Here is a 16,303-nt window from a genome sequence, read left to right on the forward strand (position 1 = left end):
ATTCACTTGAAAAGCCTCCAGAAAGTCCAGTTTTAATTGTTCTCTTTCTGAGTTTCCAAAGTTGAGTGGCATGTCAAGACTATTAGTCACTCCATTTAAAGTGTGCTTACAATATGCAATAGCTGTCCTAACTTTAACCGACTTGTTTCATTATATTAATGATGTAAATTCAGCAACTCCTCGAAAATCACAGGGTCAGTAACAGCAAGATCTGTTTTGCAAGGTCAATGGTGGTGTATTTCAAATCGTCCAGCAATTTGCAATGATTCACAACTCACGGTGTATTTTTTCCTCAAAAATGCAAATTCCTGGGTTGGTTACAACTAATAACAGTGTGCTCTGCCAATTCATCTTTATTTTCCCAGCAAGTTTTGGGTCACTGAGTTCTTCAGAGGCATTTTCAACAGCTTGTATTCTGCACTTTTCTTCTCAAAGTCTAGTATTAGACAATTGCGTCTTTGAATTGTCTTCACTTTCCCAAATTTGAGAAATCTGGACCGCCACCACCATAGTTTCCAGAAATGTCAGCTCCACTAAAGTCAAAGCCAGGATGCTGTACAAGAAGAAAGCGAAAGTTCATTAGAGTGATGAAGTTTCTAAATGTCTAATGATTATTCAAATGAGAACAATCCACATGGTTTTCAGTGTGATATCTAGAATCATACTACTTTGTCACACGGTTTATCATGCCGAAGAAATTCTAGCAAGATTAAAGTATTCCATAGAATCATAGAATCCATACAGTGTGGACGCAGGCTGTTCTGCCGATCCAGTCCACACCAATCCTTTGAAGAGCATCCACTCACACCACTTCCTTACCCTATCCTTGTAACTCTGCATTTCCCATGGCTAATCCACCTAGCTCGCACACCCCTGGATACTGTGGGCAATTTAGCATGGCCAATTCACCTAACCTCCACATCTTTGGATTGTGGGAGGAAACGGAAGCATCCAGAGGAAAGCCACACAGATACAGAATGTGCAAACTCCACACAGTCAACCCAGGCTGGAATCGAACCTAGGTCCTTGGCGCTGTAGGCAACAGTGCTAACCACAGCTACTGCGCCACCTCAAAGCTTTGGTAGGATGGGTATCAATTAGGGAACATCAATTTTTGAAAAGTAAAGCAATTTTTCAGCCTGTGAACTCTTTCATTGCTGCAATACCATTACTTTGAATCTCACTTCCCATCCGCAGTACCAAAGATTCCAATCTCACACATCATCTGCCAAGTATCTTAGTTTGTGCATCAAAGTTTAACCATTTCACTTTTCAGAAATAATACACCTTCAGTCACAAACATGTGACAGGCCCACATTCTACTCCAAATTTCAGTTGGACATCCCTGTCTCTCATCTTCCCCGTGGTCTTCATATTTTTTTCTCTAATGTTAAGGCAACTATAACTTCTCCCCTCTTTCACCTTCTGCACACACTGCCTGGCTGGACAGGGCTATCAAGTGATTTATTTCAATGTCTTTGACGCAACAGCAGAAGTAGGCCTTTCAGCCCAAAGAATCTGCCCTAACATTCAATGAGATCACAGACATGAACATCCTCAGCTCCGTTTTACTGCCTTTTCCTCACACCCCTTGATTCCCTATTGGTTGAAAATCTATCTTAGCCCTGAGTATACTTAATGACACAGCTTTGACAGCCCTCTGCAGGAAAGAATGCCACAGATTCACTAACCTCTGAAAAAACTGCTACTCATCTCTGCTTTAAATGGGCAAACCTTTCTTCTGAGATTTTGGTCTCTGGTCGTAGACTCTCTCAGAAGAAAAAAAACAGCCTTTCCACATCTGTCTGGTCAAGTCCTCTAAGAATCTTGGATGTTTCAATAAAGTCACCTCTCATTCTTCTAAACTCAAAATCAGCAAGTTTTTTTTATCCTGTCAACAAAATATTGTTTTTTTAACCTTAGATGAGGTGATACTCAGAAGAGGATAAAAGGGAAATAAGATTGACGGTTTCTGGTATTTCACTCTAGTGGTCATTCTTTATTTTGAGTGTTATCACTATCAGTAGCCTATTGACCACCAAGAGCATTGCAGCCATCCCAGCAGATTCAAGTTACAATGCTGACAAGTCAAAGTGTGCACTTTACACCCACAAAAAGGACTATTTCCACTCTTCAGTAAATTCCTAGAAAAACTGCAAAAGTTAAGCCATTCTGCACAGATTTCAAGGACATTGCCAGTAATAACGGGTGTGATTAGTGAAATAAGTTATAAAAGTTTGTCTGATTATTAAGCTGCAGATACTCATAAATACTTTGAGGGAAGATTAGTTTCTGGTCATCAGAAGATTACGTAATTTCTCTACTGGCTTGTTAACATATTTGCTTTACATCTTCTGCTTATCATATTTCTTTCAGATGTTTGGACAATAGAACAGATCTAGTTGCAATCCGCTGATATTAACCGAGTAGTATACTTTATTTCATATGGTACTATTACTCACCTCCCTTTGGAACCTCTCTAGTGTAAGTTTCTTCTGCATTTCATCTTGCAGCAGGGGGTCAGCACGATACTGCCCTTCCAGCAATGAAGACCAGCAGTTCCCAGCTTCTCGGTTACTTTTCCTTAGAACTATACTGATTTGTTTCTTATCCTCTGCCAGAAAGCAAAATCTTGTTAGAGATGGAACAAAATAAGAGTTGAAAGTATACACTTTTTAATTCCCCAATTTCTTCTGTGTGAAAATAGAGCAAAGGAATGGCACACATTCTTACAATGAAACACTAAAAAAATAGAAAAATAAGGTATATAGCTTTTTTTTCTTTATTCATTCATGAGATGAGGGCATTACTGCTAGGCAGCATTTATTGCCCATCCCTAATTGCCCAGAGGGCAGTTAAGAATCAACGACATTGCTGTGGGTCTGGAGTCACATGTAGGCCAGACCAGGTGAGGGCAGCAGATTTCCTTCTCTGAAGGACATTAGTGAACCAGATGGGTTTTTCCAACAATCAACAATGGATTCATGGCCATCATTAGAGTATTAATTCCAGATATTTTATTGAATTCAAATTCCACCATCTGCCATGGTGGGATTCAAACCCAGGTCCCCAGAACATTATCTGGGTCTCTGGATTAACAGTCCAGCAATAATACCACTAGGCCATCACGTCCCCTATGAAGGAAGCATTTTAATTTAAGATTTTTGCCTACCTAGTGTCCACGTTCCTTCATCAGAGACAGTAGAATCAAAGAGCTTCCCCTGAAAATTAAGTGAGATTTGCCAGTAACAATCTGGATTGCTGCACAAAAATCAAAATTCAACTCGCTAAGTTCTTTGTCTTTAACGTTACATGAACGTTATGTTAGTTCATGCCACCAATCTTGTTTGATACAAAAATTTGAAAGTTCAAAGCCCAGATTAGGGCTTGAAAACAATCTAGCACTTCAGAATAACATTGGGAGATTCCATCATTGTCACTGGTGCCACGTTTCAGGGATACACTCTTTTTAAAAACAAAAAGCAGTCTATGAAACATTTTGGGACGTATAACAGAACATGAAATATTCTATAAATGCTCGTTCTTTCTTCTTCCTTCACCTGCTATTAGAATTGCTCTCTAAAAAGTTTGCATGCAAACGCAGTATCTCGTATTTTTATTCAAACTAACAGTTTCTTTAAAATATTTCTGGATTTCTCTGGGCATGTCATATTCAATCGTTAGCTTGCATAATTACCAAAAGTCTAAAACAGATCAGAGCTCAGATCGATGCTAGAGTTCCAACGATAATTTTCTTCAACAAATATTCCTTCCTAACATCAATTGAGGTGAGAAAAATATAGTTCTGAGTATTGCCTTTAAAAAGGCATTTTGTTGAATATTTTCATCTTGTACTCATCAGGACAAATCACAAGAATACCAATTAAAGGGGGAAACCAATGTTTATATTGCATGAGAGAAGAGTGTTGATTGACTGGCAAGTGGACTCTAATTGGTGCAGGTCTTGCCAGAGAGAACAAACCCATGAATATTGATCGACAGTCAACTGTCAAACTTTGTTTAAATACAGTATTGTGAAATAAGAACCGAACATCTGAAAATACATAGCATGCATCTCAGAATCTCCTCAGAAAAGCTATAAAATCTTCCTTTAATGTTTCAATAGTCCTGTTCAAATATCTGGTTGTCAGTTCAGTGTCTCAGGCAACATGATCTCATGTATAGAAATGGAAGCTGTGATGACAGATCTATTATCAGAATAATGGAGATGAAGTTCTTTAAACCAAGTATACAACTATATTCATTTAATGAAATGCATTATCCAGATTAGATTTTTAAAAAATTAGTGAGACTCATTTGAAGCGGAGGAAAGGTGACAGGAAAGGGATCTTTACCTTCAATATCTCTAGTCCCTTAACAGACAATGCTATATCTTTACTCCCCAGACTACATTTGATTTCTTTTGCAGATGTTCCAACTGGAACATGGACATCAATGAAAACTTCTTCCATGGTCTGATACCATTCACCCCATGGGGTCTTGCAGCGAACAGTCCCACTTCTTTCATCAAAATGAACTGACATGGCTTGAAAAATGAAAAGATTAACATGTTACAAACAAGGACATATTGATATTGAACTATGACAAATGTTAAGGTAAGGTAACCAGAAAATTAAGCAGAAACCAACTAATCCCAGTCACATAATTTTAGAATGGCTATTTCTTTATATTTATTAAATTTATTATTATTATTCAACATTAGACACATTTATACATGAAATAATCCTTTCTCAGTTTTAATGTGGAGGTGCCGGTGTTGGACTGGGGTGGATAAAGTCAGAAATCACACGGCACCTGCTGGACTATAACCTGGTGCAATGTGATTTCTGACTTTTACCAGTTTTAGCAGTGAAATGAAGATCATTTGGATATTACTATGTTGTTACACTCTACAGCCATTCCTCAACTATTTATTTGCTACAAGAAATAAGATTCAACCATGACACATACAGGAAACAATGATGGATGGGTACAAATCCTCTTGCCTATCTGACCTATCCCATATCTTGGGAGGATTTTCCCTCCAAAATTGGGAAAACGATATCGAGACCAGTTCAGTTCCCCATCCTACCCCAGGACATGGGTGGGAAGAATGGATGTGAGAAGTAGTCACAGCTTGTGATTTTTGTGGAGATAGTGTACTACTTGGCTGAGGCAGGTTGCACTCCAATTCATGGGTAGAAGATTGAGGTAAAAAGTGAGACAGATAGAGAAAATACCAGGGTAGCCATTGACTAGATGCAGGAAACAAGACAGAGACAGGCAGAGAGACAGATATCAAATAGAGAAGCAGAAAATGCAGCTGTTATTGTTGTCACAAACCAGTTACACTTTGGGGGAGTGGAAGCTAATTAGTTGGTTTAGTTGATGAATCTTACTGGCCAGTCACTTGGTGTTTCGGTAGCCACATGCATGAAATGGATAATACCCTGTACTTAGGAAAATTCAATGATGGATACACAACACGTTTCACCTGTGAGGGCCCCAGCTGTACAAAGGTGAATGAAGAATCAGTGGCCCTGCAAGATGCGTTGCTGTTGCAAACAGCCACCAAAGTCTGCAGTTAATTCTTAGAAGAAACGAGTAGCAAAGGCAGCACAATAAATTTGACAGCTAGTGGCTGAGATGTGAGTTGATCTACGATATGTGCACAAAACTCAGACACAATCTTTTGGATATGCACAGATTCCTGTGCCTCAGGTTCTCTGATGTGTGTAGGAAGTCAGTCTTTGGCAGTACACTAAGCTGAGCATGTGTTCACTGTTATCTTCCTGACCCTCTTCTCTGCCCTCCTTGCGCATAGGCCTAAGCTGCTGAAGATGTTGTTCTTCATGGGCTCAATATCTGAGAATTATGCTCCCAATGCCAGCTGGTGTCTTAGGTATGCTCAACTGCATCCAAAATAATGTCAGAAACTTTTCTCTATGTCTTCCCAATGGTAGAGTCACCCTTCTCCCTGACCTCTACACAACAAATGGCACCCAGCTACCAATGGCAGAGTGTATCTCTTAACTCTGCTCCCTTTTACAGGTCCACCTCAGTTGATAGTATGACCATGACTTTATCCCTGTGATGCTCAGTCTCCATGTACTTGGGCTATCCCTAATCCAGTTTGCAGCCCATGTTTACCTGCCAAACTCTCAAGCTGGCTGGCAGTGAGCTCAAGAAGGTTAAGTGGCGTTATTCCCAAATTTGCAGATTACCTGGTGCCTTCTTCAAGAGGATAATTAGCAACAGGAGGAGCAGCATCGGGACACCAGCTCCCGGTGCTCATTTTTAACACCAAACTTTGGACCTAAAATTCCTGCCCCTTGTCTATCACAACATTTATACTCGCCATCCCACTCAGTACAAAATATGTAGTATGGCGAGAGAAAAGACAAAGTCAAAAGATCCAATTAGGGGTGCAGGTCTTAGGTAGAAGAAGAGCATGAAAATTATTCTCTGACCCATATACATCATGGAAACAAGCATAGAATAGAGGCCACTCAGCCTTCAAGTCTGCACCAGAGCATCCAATCCAGACCGAAACCCCTATCCTATCTCCATAACTCTTCATTACCCACAGCCAGTCCACCCAGCTTGCACACCTTTCGACTGCGGGAGGAAACTGGAGCACCCAAAGGAAACTGATACAGACACAGAAGAACTCCACACACAGTCACCCAAGGCTGGAATCAAACTGGGTCCCCGGGGCTGTGAAGCAGTGGTGCTAACCACTGAACCACTGTGCTGCCCCCAACAGACAAGTCCATAAAAAAATTCTGGCCCAAAATCCCAAGCAGTACTTACAGTCATAGAGTTTTTACAGAACAGAATGAGCCTCTTTGGCCCATCATACCCTCAACAGTCACTAAGCATCAATCTACTCTAATTCCATTTTCCATCAATTAGCCCATACCCTCATATAGTGTTTCAAGTGATCACTTAAATATTTCGGAATGTCTTGAAGGGTCTCGCCTCTACGACCCTTTTAGGAAGTGAGTTCCAGGTACTCACCCTACGCTCTGAATGAAAATTATTTTGTCTTTAAATCCCTTCTAAACCTCCTGTTTCTTCCCTTAATAGTATACCTCTGCCTCTTGATCCCTTTAAGGGGATAAGATTTCTGCCCACCTGTGTCCCTCAAACAGGTCTTTCTTAATATCTTACCTTCTACAATATTAATAGATAAGTATTTTAGAAAAAAATATATCTAATTAACTTCAACGTCTGGTCAAAATGCCATCCTTGAATTATTTTAAGATGTACATATCAGGCCACAAAGCCTTCTTTTACTCTTTCAATTCACATTTAAGATTCTCTCAGGTTCATCCCAGCCTCACCTCCCCTGACAGAAATGGATAGTTTTACGACACTGTCACAAAATCCTGACACACACACACACACACACTCCCTCTCAGAACAAACGCCTTCCACCCGAAAGCTGTGATTAACAAGAGGGAAATATCCAGCAACCATTTAAATTAGTGTCTTTGTGGACAGAGGACTCTACCGGCGAGCTTGTCGTTGGTTTGTGGTCGGGGATGATTTTGGGGGGAAAGGATTCGGAACTTAATGACTGGAAGATGAGACACAGGGAAGGGTAGAGGGGCTGGACATTTCGCTGAGTAGTCTGGGATTTGTAGGCACGGCGCCCACAGTCGGACCGCCCGAAGACGTGTTTGCACTGCGGGAGAAAGACTACACCTCCCAGCATTCTGCGCGGCAGATCCGCGCAGTCGTGTCCGACTTGAGGGTGAGCAGGCTGGGAGAAGCCGGGTGCCTGTCATATGTTTGAACATGACGGTGAGTTTTAACCACTCGGAGCCTTAACTGATGTTTTTTGTTGTGGTAGTGGTCAATGTTCCTGTACGCTGGTATAAGCCGGTTCACACATGGACTTGAGGGTGTCAGGGAGAAAGTGCGGTCCTCACCTCTGTGAGACAGTCATGTCCAGTCAGTACAGTGTGGAGATGAAGGAACGCAGCAGCTCAGGCAGCATCAGAGAAGCAGGAAAGTCGACCCTTCATCAGTTCTGATGATGAAGGGTGTAAATCCGAAACGTCGCCTCTCCTGCTCCTCCGATGCTGCCTGACCTGCTGTGTTCATCCAGCTCCACACTGTATTGACTCTGACTCCAGCATCTGCAGTTTTTGAAGTCTCCGACTCACGTGTCACCAACTGTTCCAGGAATGTGGATTCCTGCTGGGAGGGTTGTGACCGGGTTGGTGAGGGTTAAGGAAATATCTGCTGCGAGAGTTGCAACAGTGGGTGTTGGGATGTAATGAGGATATCTGCTGGGAGGGTTCTGACCGGGTTTGGGTTGGGGGGGGGAGAGGGGGAAGGAGGAGGGTTGCGTGCTGCAGGGAAATGGGATCTCAAATCATGGTTTGTTGAGCTCAGTGGCAGTCGCACTCTGTCAAAACTTTATCATGTGGCTTCTGGTCCAGAGATAAGGGCACAGAAATCAAGGCAGACCCTCCCTACTCAGGCAGTGCTGCACTGTCGAAGGTGTTGAGTTTCTGATGGAACTCTCATACCATTATGTGCTGAAATTTCTAGAGTGGCACTTGAACCCAAAGCTTTCTGATTCTGTAATTGTCTGCTCACTGAAGGCAGCCTGTTTCTGTCTAACTCAGTTGTTCACTTACGTAGACCTGTTAAGTTATGGACTTAAGGAATGAGAAATCTTTTGCAAGTTACAGATTTGGAAAGCTAATAACGTTTAATGTCTTTTAAAATTTTCACCTCAATAGGAACGCAAAGGAACAGCTAAGGTTGATTATCTGAAGAGGATTGAAAAGGATATCCAGAAAAAATGGGACGAAAACAAGTTGTTTGAAATTGATGCTGTAGACCCAGGGAGTGCAGAGAGCAGGTAAGATAATACTGGTTAGGTAGATTGTTTTACTAGCCATTTTGCAAGGTTTCTTGTCTTTTTGATTTTTGGATTAAGGCATATGCAACATTGAAATGAGTTGGGTGAGCTTGTTCCCTTCTTTATCAAACTTCTCAGTTGGTTGCAAGACAGCTTATGCTGAAAAGAACTTAAGTTGATAACTTTCTCCAGTTGAATGTGGTTAATTGTTTTTATTGTAAGCAATGAGGATCTCATCACAAGGTTTTCTTGAATGAAAGTGAACAAATTTATTACCTGCTAAGTAAGCTTGAGGAAAATAATAATCATATGACCCTCATGCGTCACTCTTAGAAATGAATGTGCAAAGTTAAAAGGGGATAGTATCCAGAACAAAAGAGAATAAAAGAATATACAGTTCAGAGTCCTTCACGAGTGCTTTATATAGACATTTTAGCCTGAGATCATGGTTGGTCAGGTGGTTTCTTGGACTGCCAACAGTGGCAAACATTTTAGTTATCTTTTAGTTCTTGGTTCTCTGCTTTCCAGTTGAACCAGGTACTTCACTTCTTGAGAGAGACAACCTTCTCAGCCAGTGTCTGCAGTGAATTGGGTGCCAATCAAGCAAGCTGCTTTGTTCTGGATGGTGTCAAATTTAAATGTTCGAGCTACAGTCAACAAGGAATTAGAGAATATTCCATCACATTCTTGAATTTTTTTTTAAATTCACTCGTGGGACATGGGCATGCTAGCAGGCCAGCATTTATTGCTCATCCCTAGTTGCCAGTGGTGAGCCGTCTTCTTGAACCATTGTAGTCTGTATTGCAGGTAGGCTCATGATGCCATTAAGGAGAGAATTCCAGGATTTTGACCAAGTAATATTGAAGGAAGGGCAATATATCTCCAAGTCAGAGTGGTGAGTGGCTTGGAGGGGAACCTGCAGGTGGTGGTGTTCCAATTTACCTGCTGCCCTTGGCCTTCTAGATGGAAGTGGTTGTAGGTTTGTTGAAGGATCTTTGAATTTCAGCAGTTTCTTGGAGATGGTACACACTGCTGCTACTGAGCATTGGTGGTGAATTGAGTGGATGTTGTGAATGTGCCAATCAAGCAGGCTGCTTTGGCCTGCATGGTGTCAAGCTTGACTATTGTTGGAACTGCACTTATCCTGCACAAGTGGTATTTATTGCTGGACTGTTAATCCAGAGACCCAGGGAATGCTGTGGGGATGCAGGTTCAAATCCCACCAAGGCAGAGAGTGAAATTTGAATTCAATAATAAAAACAAGTCTGGAATTAAAAGTCTAATGATGACCATGAATCCATTGTCAGAAAAACCAGTCTGGTTCACTAATGCCCTTTAGGGAAGGAAACTGCCATCTTTACCTGTTCTGGACTACATGTGACTCCAGAACCACAGCACTGTGGTTGACTATTTATTGATTTGTCTATCAGTTCAGGCCTGAATGTTGTCTGGTTCTTGGTGCTGTATCTGAAGCGTGGGGAAGAGTATCAAACACTCTGCAATCATCAGCAAATATCCCCACATGTGAACTTATGATTGCATGATGAAGCAACTGAAGATGATTGGGTCTAGGACACTACACCGAGGAGCTCTTGCAGTGGTGTCCTTGGACTGCATTGATTGGTCTTCAAGGATCGCAATTATCTTTCCTTGTGTTAAGCTTGATTCCAACCAGCTTTTAAGATGATTCCCACTGACTTCAATTTTGCTAGTGCCCCTGGATGCCATACGCAGTTAAGTGGTGCCTTGATGTCGAGGACAGTCTTAATCATACAGCATAGAAACGGACCCTTTCGTCCCTTTTAAATCTTTCCCTGCTCACCTTAAGCCTATGCCCTTCAGTTTTGGGGAGAAAAATCCTTGGCTATTCACCTTATCTGTACCCCTCATGATTTTATAAACTTTATAAAATTTATCAGGTCATTTTCTGTTACCACCATTAATACAAATCGCATTCTTAATTTCTGAAAAATTTTAACAATTTAGTTTGATTAATTCTGATGTATTTTTCATTAACACCATAAGATGTAGGATCAGTGTAGGCTATTCACCACATCGAGTCTGCTCTGCCATTCATTGAGATCATGGCTGACTTTTTCATGATGTGGAGTTCACTGTCAAGACTGGCATTTATCACGCATCCCTAGATGTTCCAAGTAGAGGTTGGTGGACTGTTCAGCTGCTTCAGCCATAAGCTTTGACATTCCTTCCTTACCCCTCTTGAATGAGTGCAGCTGTAACAACACTCAAGAAGCTTGACACCATGCAGGTCAAAGAAGCCTGCTGTATTGGCACCACAACCACAAGCATCCCTTAACACTACGCACTGCTGCTACTATTTAAAAGATGCACTGCAGAAATTCACCAAAGATCCTTAAACGGCACCTTCCAAACCCGTGACCACTTCTACCTGGAAGGACAAGGGCAGCAGAAACATGGGAACACCTGCAAGTTCCCTTCCACTCACCATCCTGACTTGGGAATATGTTGCTGTTCCTTCACTGTGGCTGGGTCAAAATCATGGAGTTCCATTAGGGCATTATGGGTCACCTGCAGCACATGGACTGCAGTGGCTCAAGAAGGCAGCTCGCCTCAAGGGAAACGAGGGACAGCAATAAATGCTGGCCCAACCAGCAATAGCCACAAATGAACAAAAAAGATCTCTTCCATTCTTTAAGGTGTGCATTAGTACCTACCTCTTTGACCAAGTTTTCAGCCATCTGCATTAATATTGTGGAGTGTAGCTTCATGTCAAAGTTTTCTTGTAAAATTGATGTGAAGTACCTCAATTTTCTTTTAAAGGTGCAACACTGATGCAATATTTTGTTCGTGTGTGCTTTATAACTGATAAAAAGTCTCTTGGGAGATGACAGACAAGGTATTCACTGCAAAATTCCTGACCTCTGTACCACTTTTGTAGCCACAGAATTTGTGTCTTGTCCAATTATGTTTTTCATTATCAGCCATTTCCAGAATGTTGTGGTGGGAATCCAATCATGGTAATGCCATTGAATAAGAAGGGAAGTAGTCACTTTCTCTTTAGAGAAGTCATTGCTTGGCACCCTTAATGCACAAATGTTGAATCCCATTTATTAGTCCAAGGCTGACTACTTTTCAGGTCTTTCTGCATGAGTATGCAGATTTTCATTATTTGAATGGAACGGAACACTCCAACCATCAAAGAGCATGCCATCTTTTACCCTAGCATTGGAAGCAAGATCATTAAGATGCAGTTGAAGATGTTTGTTAGTCCAACATTGATATCCTAGGGTTGAGATGATTGGTGTCCAACAACCACACTTTCCTTTGTATGAGGTGTGACTCCCACTATTCTAAAGATTTTCACCCCGCTGACCCCGATTGCCATTGGCTTCAATTTTATGAGAGCTCCTTGATGGCACTCTTGCTTAGATACTTGCCCTTGGTGTGAGGGACGGTCACTGTAAGCTCGCTTCAGAAATTCTGCTGTTTTGTTCATGGTTGGGTCAAGACTGTAAAGACTTCTGGAAATGTGTTCCTGGCAGAACCTTTAGCACTGGTGAGCAGAATATTAGGGTTAGAGTGTTTTTATTTTGCTTCCCCCAAAAAATAGTTTCCCACACAATAAGGCTACAAGCCTTGTGTGAGGTTCTATACTTAACACAGTTCAAGCTTAATAGCATGAGCTTGAGTTTGAATTCTGAGATGATAATCCCTTGCACAGAGATCATCAGAAGAAAATTTTGAGGACCGTCGGAAGGAATCCTGTAATGTAATATGTGAAATCTTGTAAGATTTAAGACATGTGGTTCTCCAGATATTGCACCTGATGTTGTCCAACACCTTTTTAATTGGATAGCATTGCAGAGTTCCTGGTGATAGATTTTCCTAATTTCTTGCTCTTTGTCTTTATATTTTACAGTCAGCCAAAGTATTTGGTAACTTTTCCCTATCCATACATGAATGGCCGACTTCATCTTGGGCATTCTTTCTCTTTGTCCAAATGTGAGGTATGGTTTACTTTTATCCTTTTCATTTTTTTTACCTAGAGTGAATACACATTATCATGATTTATCTCAAGACTTTCAGTTGTCCTTGTGATAGAGATTCTGCCTAAAAATATGCGGAGATGTTGGCACACTAATCCTTTTGTTTTCTAATCTCGAAGGAATATTTCTTTCAAGAAACCAGGGACAAAAACAGGTGGAGTTGTATTCTTGTTTGAAAACTGCGTACATTGAGTAGGTAGCTCCTCCAACAATTTTAAAGGAGCACAGATTGATAAAAATTGTCACTTGATCCCCACAGGAGGGAAAATGTTAATTTCACATTCTTTGATATAGATTCTAAGCATTAAGAAATGAACTGCAAAATCAGGAAGAATCAGAATGAATTTCAGAAAGGGAAGCCTTATTTCACAATTTTTGTTTTGGAATTTTTGAGAATGTTACTTGTACTGTAGACGAAGGAGAACCAGTTGATGTAGTATATTTGGACATTCAGAAAACTTTTTTGATGAGGAATGACGCAAGAGGTTAGTATATAAAATTAAAAGCAAGACACTACAGATGTTGGAAATCTGAAACAAACACAGAAAATGCTGGAGAAGCACAGCAAGTCTGACAGTACCTATGGAGCGAGAAATAGAATTAAAGTTCGAGGCTACTGTGACTCTTCTTGTTCTGAATTTCCAGAACAAACTTCCACACTTGCTGATGGTATCAAACTGGTTGGTGACACAAATTGTGAAGAAGGTGCAATGAGGTTTTAAAAGGACTTAACTGGTTAAGTGAATTGACTAGAATATAGCAAACAGAATATGATGTAAATAAGCATGAAATTATTCACTTTGGAACAAAAAGGCAGTTTATTTCTTAAATTGTAAGTCATTGGAAAGTGCAGGTGTCTAAAACAATCTAGGTGTCATTGTCTATGAGTCACTGAAAGCTAACTGGCAGATGCAAGCACTTAGAAAGGCAAACAATACATTGTCTTTCATTTTAAGGGAATTTAAGTACTGAAGTAAAGATGTCTTGTTGCAGTTTTATAGAACCATGGTGGGACCTCCGTACTTTGTCCGATTTGGTCTCTGTGGAAGGATATGCTTGCCGTAGAGGGAGTTAAATGGAGGTTCATCAGATTAATCCCGAGAATGACGATGCTTTTTGAGGAGGGATTGAGGAAACTGGGTCTGTATTCTGTATTCTCTTTCAAGAAAGAGTGGTGATCTCATTGAAACTTATGGAAATCTTATAGGGCATCACACATTGGAAAAAGATGAGATATTTCTTCTGAGATAGTGGGAACTGCTGATGCTGGAGAATCTGAGATAACAAGGTGTAGAGCTGGATGAACACAGCAGGCCAAGCAGCATCAGAGGAGCAGGAAAGCTGACGTTTCAGGTCTGGACCCTTCTTCAGGAAATCCCCTAAAAAAGGACTTGTTTGAGTAAAGCATGCGCTCCTAAAAGGTGGACACTGAAACCAGATCTGTTTAGTTGTCTTGATCTGCCAGAGACAGTGCTCCAGTGGACACACTTCTCAGCCAACACGGTAAAAGTAGAGCCTAGGCTATTGAGTAGATATGTACAAAAACTTGTATGTCAAGTGCTTCCAACCTGTCTATATCTTGTCAAATACAGCAGTGTTTGTTTAGATAGTGTATAGATTGTCGATGTACCAGTAACACTAACTCAAGAGTCAAACTGTGTCGGGAAGAGGCTTGGGAGATTTGAGAAAACCATCCATTTATCTAAAGTAATTGTGATATCTTTCCACGGGAATTATTTTAACGCTAACCAATCTTCAATGGTCTTGCACATGAGGAGTCAAATCTAGGGCATTATTAAAGTCAACCAGATTGGCAGTGTGGAAGATATTGAAGGGGTCAATTATAATAGCAGGTTGCTTTGGCTTGTATTTCTTTTGAATGTAGCAGATTAAGGAGCGATCTGTCTGAGGAGGTCTGCAAATTACTGAAAGGATTTAATAGGCTCAATCTAGAGAAAACTATTTCTACTTGAGGGGTTGGGTTAGGAATAAGAGGACATTGTGTTTACATTAGAGTGAAATCAAAAAGCAATTTTTCAGGTGCAAGATGGTGGAAATCTAGAATTTTCTATCCCCAAAAACTGAATGCTAAACCAGTTTGAGATTTTGTGTCTGAGATGCATAGGTTATTAATTAGGTAAGGATGTAGCAAAGACAAGAGGATGGAGCTCAGACAGAAATCCACCATGTGTGAATTGAAAACCAGTCTTGTTCGTGGAGCTAGGCTGGTTAGTGTAACCCCAGGAAACATTTCTTCACAAAGCGAGAAAGTACAAATATGAAATTCTGAACAATAGAAAGCTATTGAGACAGTCAATTGAATTTTTAAAAGAATAGTGGATCTTATATGTAGAAAATAAAGTTTATGGAACCAAAGCAAGTCTCTCAGAATCACAGAGTTTCTATGGGGCAGTAGGAGTGCATTTGGTCCATTGTGTTTGTACTTCAAGTAGGTGTAGTTATCATGTTTATGTCATCCACAATCTAACTAAATAGACGAAGAGGGTCAAGGAGATGAAGGGCCTCCTCCTGTTCTAGGATTAAAGGGGATTACCTGGACCATCTGCAAATTCAGGGAAGAGGCTAAAGTGGGGAGACAAGGGAGGCTGTGCTGGGTATCAGGACGAAGGATAAACGTCCAAGGGGTGAAAAGGTTAGTAAGAGAGAAAAGGACGATGTGTATGAAGAGGAAGAGCTAGAGATGAATGAATGAACAAAAACTACAGGATGTAGATGGGCTGGCAAGGCCAAGGTGATGCTCAGTGTAGGAAATTGAACAGAGGCCAGGCTGTTCCTCTGTGAAAGATCCTGTGGCTAGAATATTTCTCTATGTTGATCATGGTTTAAAGAGAGACAAATGGCTGTGGGTGGTGTGGTAAAGGTGACATTGAGAGTTCAATGACCAGTGAGTTTAAGGCAAGGTGTAAAATGAGGAATTGTCCTCACTAAGTCAGTATTTGAAGGATATCACATGTGCACCACAAATGAACAAAAGGCACGTTATGGGTTTTCCTGTTGACACTGTCTCCCTGGCTATAAGCTGAGGGTAGATTTCATTGAGACATACTTTTCCCACTCTGGTCGAAAAGGTACAAGTTCCTAGTAACACAATATTTACATTCAGCAAATCAGCTGGTTGACTGAAAGTCATAGAAAGGTAAACTGACTTTACAAACTCATTCTGAGGATTTGAGTATTAGTGGCAGGGCTAAGGCCAATTGAATCACAGAGGCCATTCAGCCCCTCATGCCTGTAATAGACTGTTCCTGAATTGACCTTGAGAAGTTGGTGGCTGAAATAACTCCACAGAGGCCAGTATCCCATCACTAAGTCACTCTTCATCTACTCGTGGAGAGTCCTTGACACTGATCCAACTCCCTCAGAGCCGGCTCTC

The 16,303-nt window shown here is 41.0% G+C and overlaps 2 protein-coding genes across 6 annotated transcripts in view; one reads left to right on the plus strand and one right to left on the minus strand.

Annotated features, from left to right (window-relative positions):
* Positions 1 to 6: 6 nt before the first annotated feature.
* On the minus strand, positions 7 to 7,630 carry nudcd2 (NudC domain containing 2). Of its 4 annotated transcripts, none has more exons than XM_020524251.2 (5): positions 7,517 to 7,630; positions 4,356 to 4,546; positions 3,173 to 3,221; positions 2,463 to 2,614; positions 7 to 553 (listed from the first exon to the last, which is right to left on the minus strand). In XM_020524251.2, the coding sequence occupies exons 2-5, from the start codon at positions 4,542 to 4,544 to the stop codon at positions 470 to 472; spliced, it is 474 nt and encodes a 157-aa protein (XP_020379840.1). In that variant the 5' UTR covers positions 4,545 to 4,546; positions 7,517 to 7,630; the 3' UTR covers positions 7 to 469. The 4 variants fall into 4 exon arrangements, with proteins under 4 accessions (XP_020379840.1, XP_048459562.1, XP_048459561.1 ...); XM_048603605.1 differs by having other exon boundaries at positions 7,480 to 7,533; XM_048603604.1 differs by lacking the exon at positions 7,517 to 7,630 and adding an exon at positions 7,347 to 7,451.
* A 48-nt stretch (positions 7,631 to 7,678) lies between these two features.
* Positions 7,679 to 16,303, plus strand: part of lars1b (leucyl-tRNA synthetase 1b) — a 56,373-nt gene continuing 47,748 nt past the window's right edge. The window contains exons 1-3 of one of the 2 annotated variants that reach the window (XM_048603601.1): positions 7,679 to 7,809; positions 8,760 to 8,881; positions 12,783 to 12,870. In XM_048603601.1, the coding sequence (XP_048459558.1) occupies positions 7,804 to 7,809; positions 8,760 to 8,881; positions 12,783 to 12,870 (216 nt within the window). In that variant the 5' untranslated portion in view covers positions 7,679 to 7,803. Of the gene's footprint in view, positions 7,810 to 8,759; positions 8,882 to 12,782; positions 12,871 to 16,303 lie in introns of those variants that run through there. The other variant, XM_048603602.1, reaches the window with a different exon arrangement.

The sequence above is a fragment of the Rhincodon typus genome, chromosome 12 (genome assembly GCF_021869965.1).
Source record: "Rhincodon typus isolate 14 chromosome 12, sRhiTyp1.1, whole genome shotgun sequence".
Classification (NCBI taxonomy): Eukaryota; Metazoa; Chordata; class Chondrichthyes; order Orectolobiformes; family Rhincodontidae; genus Rhincodon; species Rhincodon typus.

Bases quoted from the DNA above. Each gene is read 5' to 3' on its own strand.
- nudcd2 (XM_020524251.2), bottom strand. From the start codon at position 4,544: ATGTCAGTTCATTTTGATGAAAGAAGTGGGACTGTTCGCTGCAAGACC. The intron at 2,615-3,172 runs GTAGGCAAAAAT...GCTTTCTGGCAG, and splicing joins TGAAGGAACGTGGACACTAG to AGGATAAGAAACAAATCAGT. The intron at 554-2,462 runs GTGAGTAATAGT...CTTCTTGTACAG, and splicing joins TAGAGAGGTTCCAAAGGGAG to CATCCTGGCTTTGACTTTAG.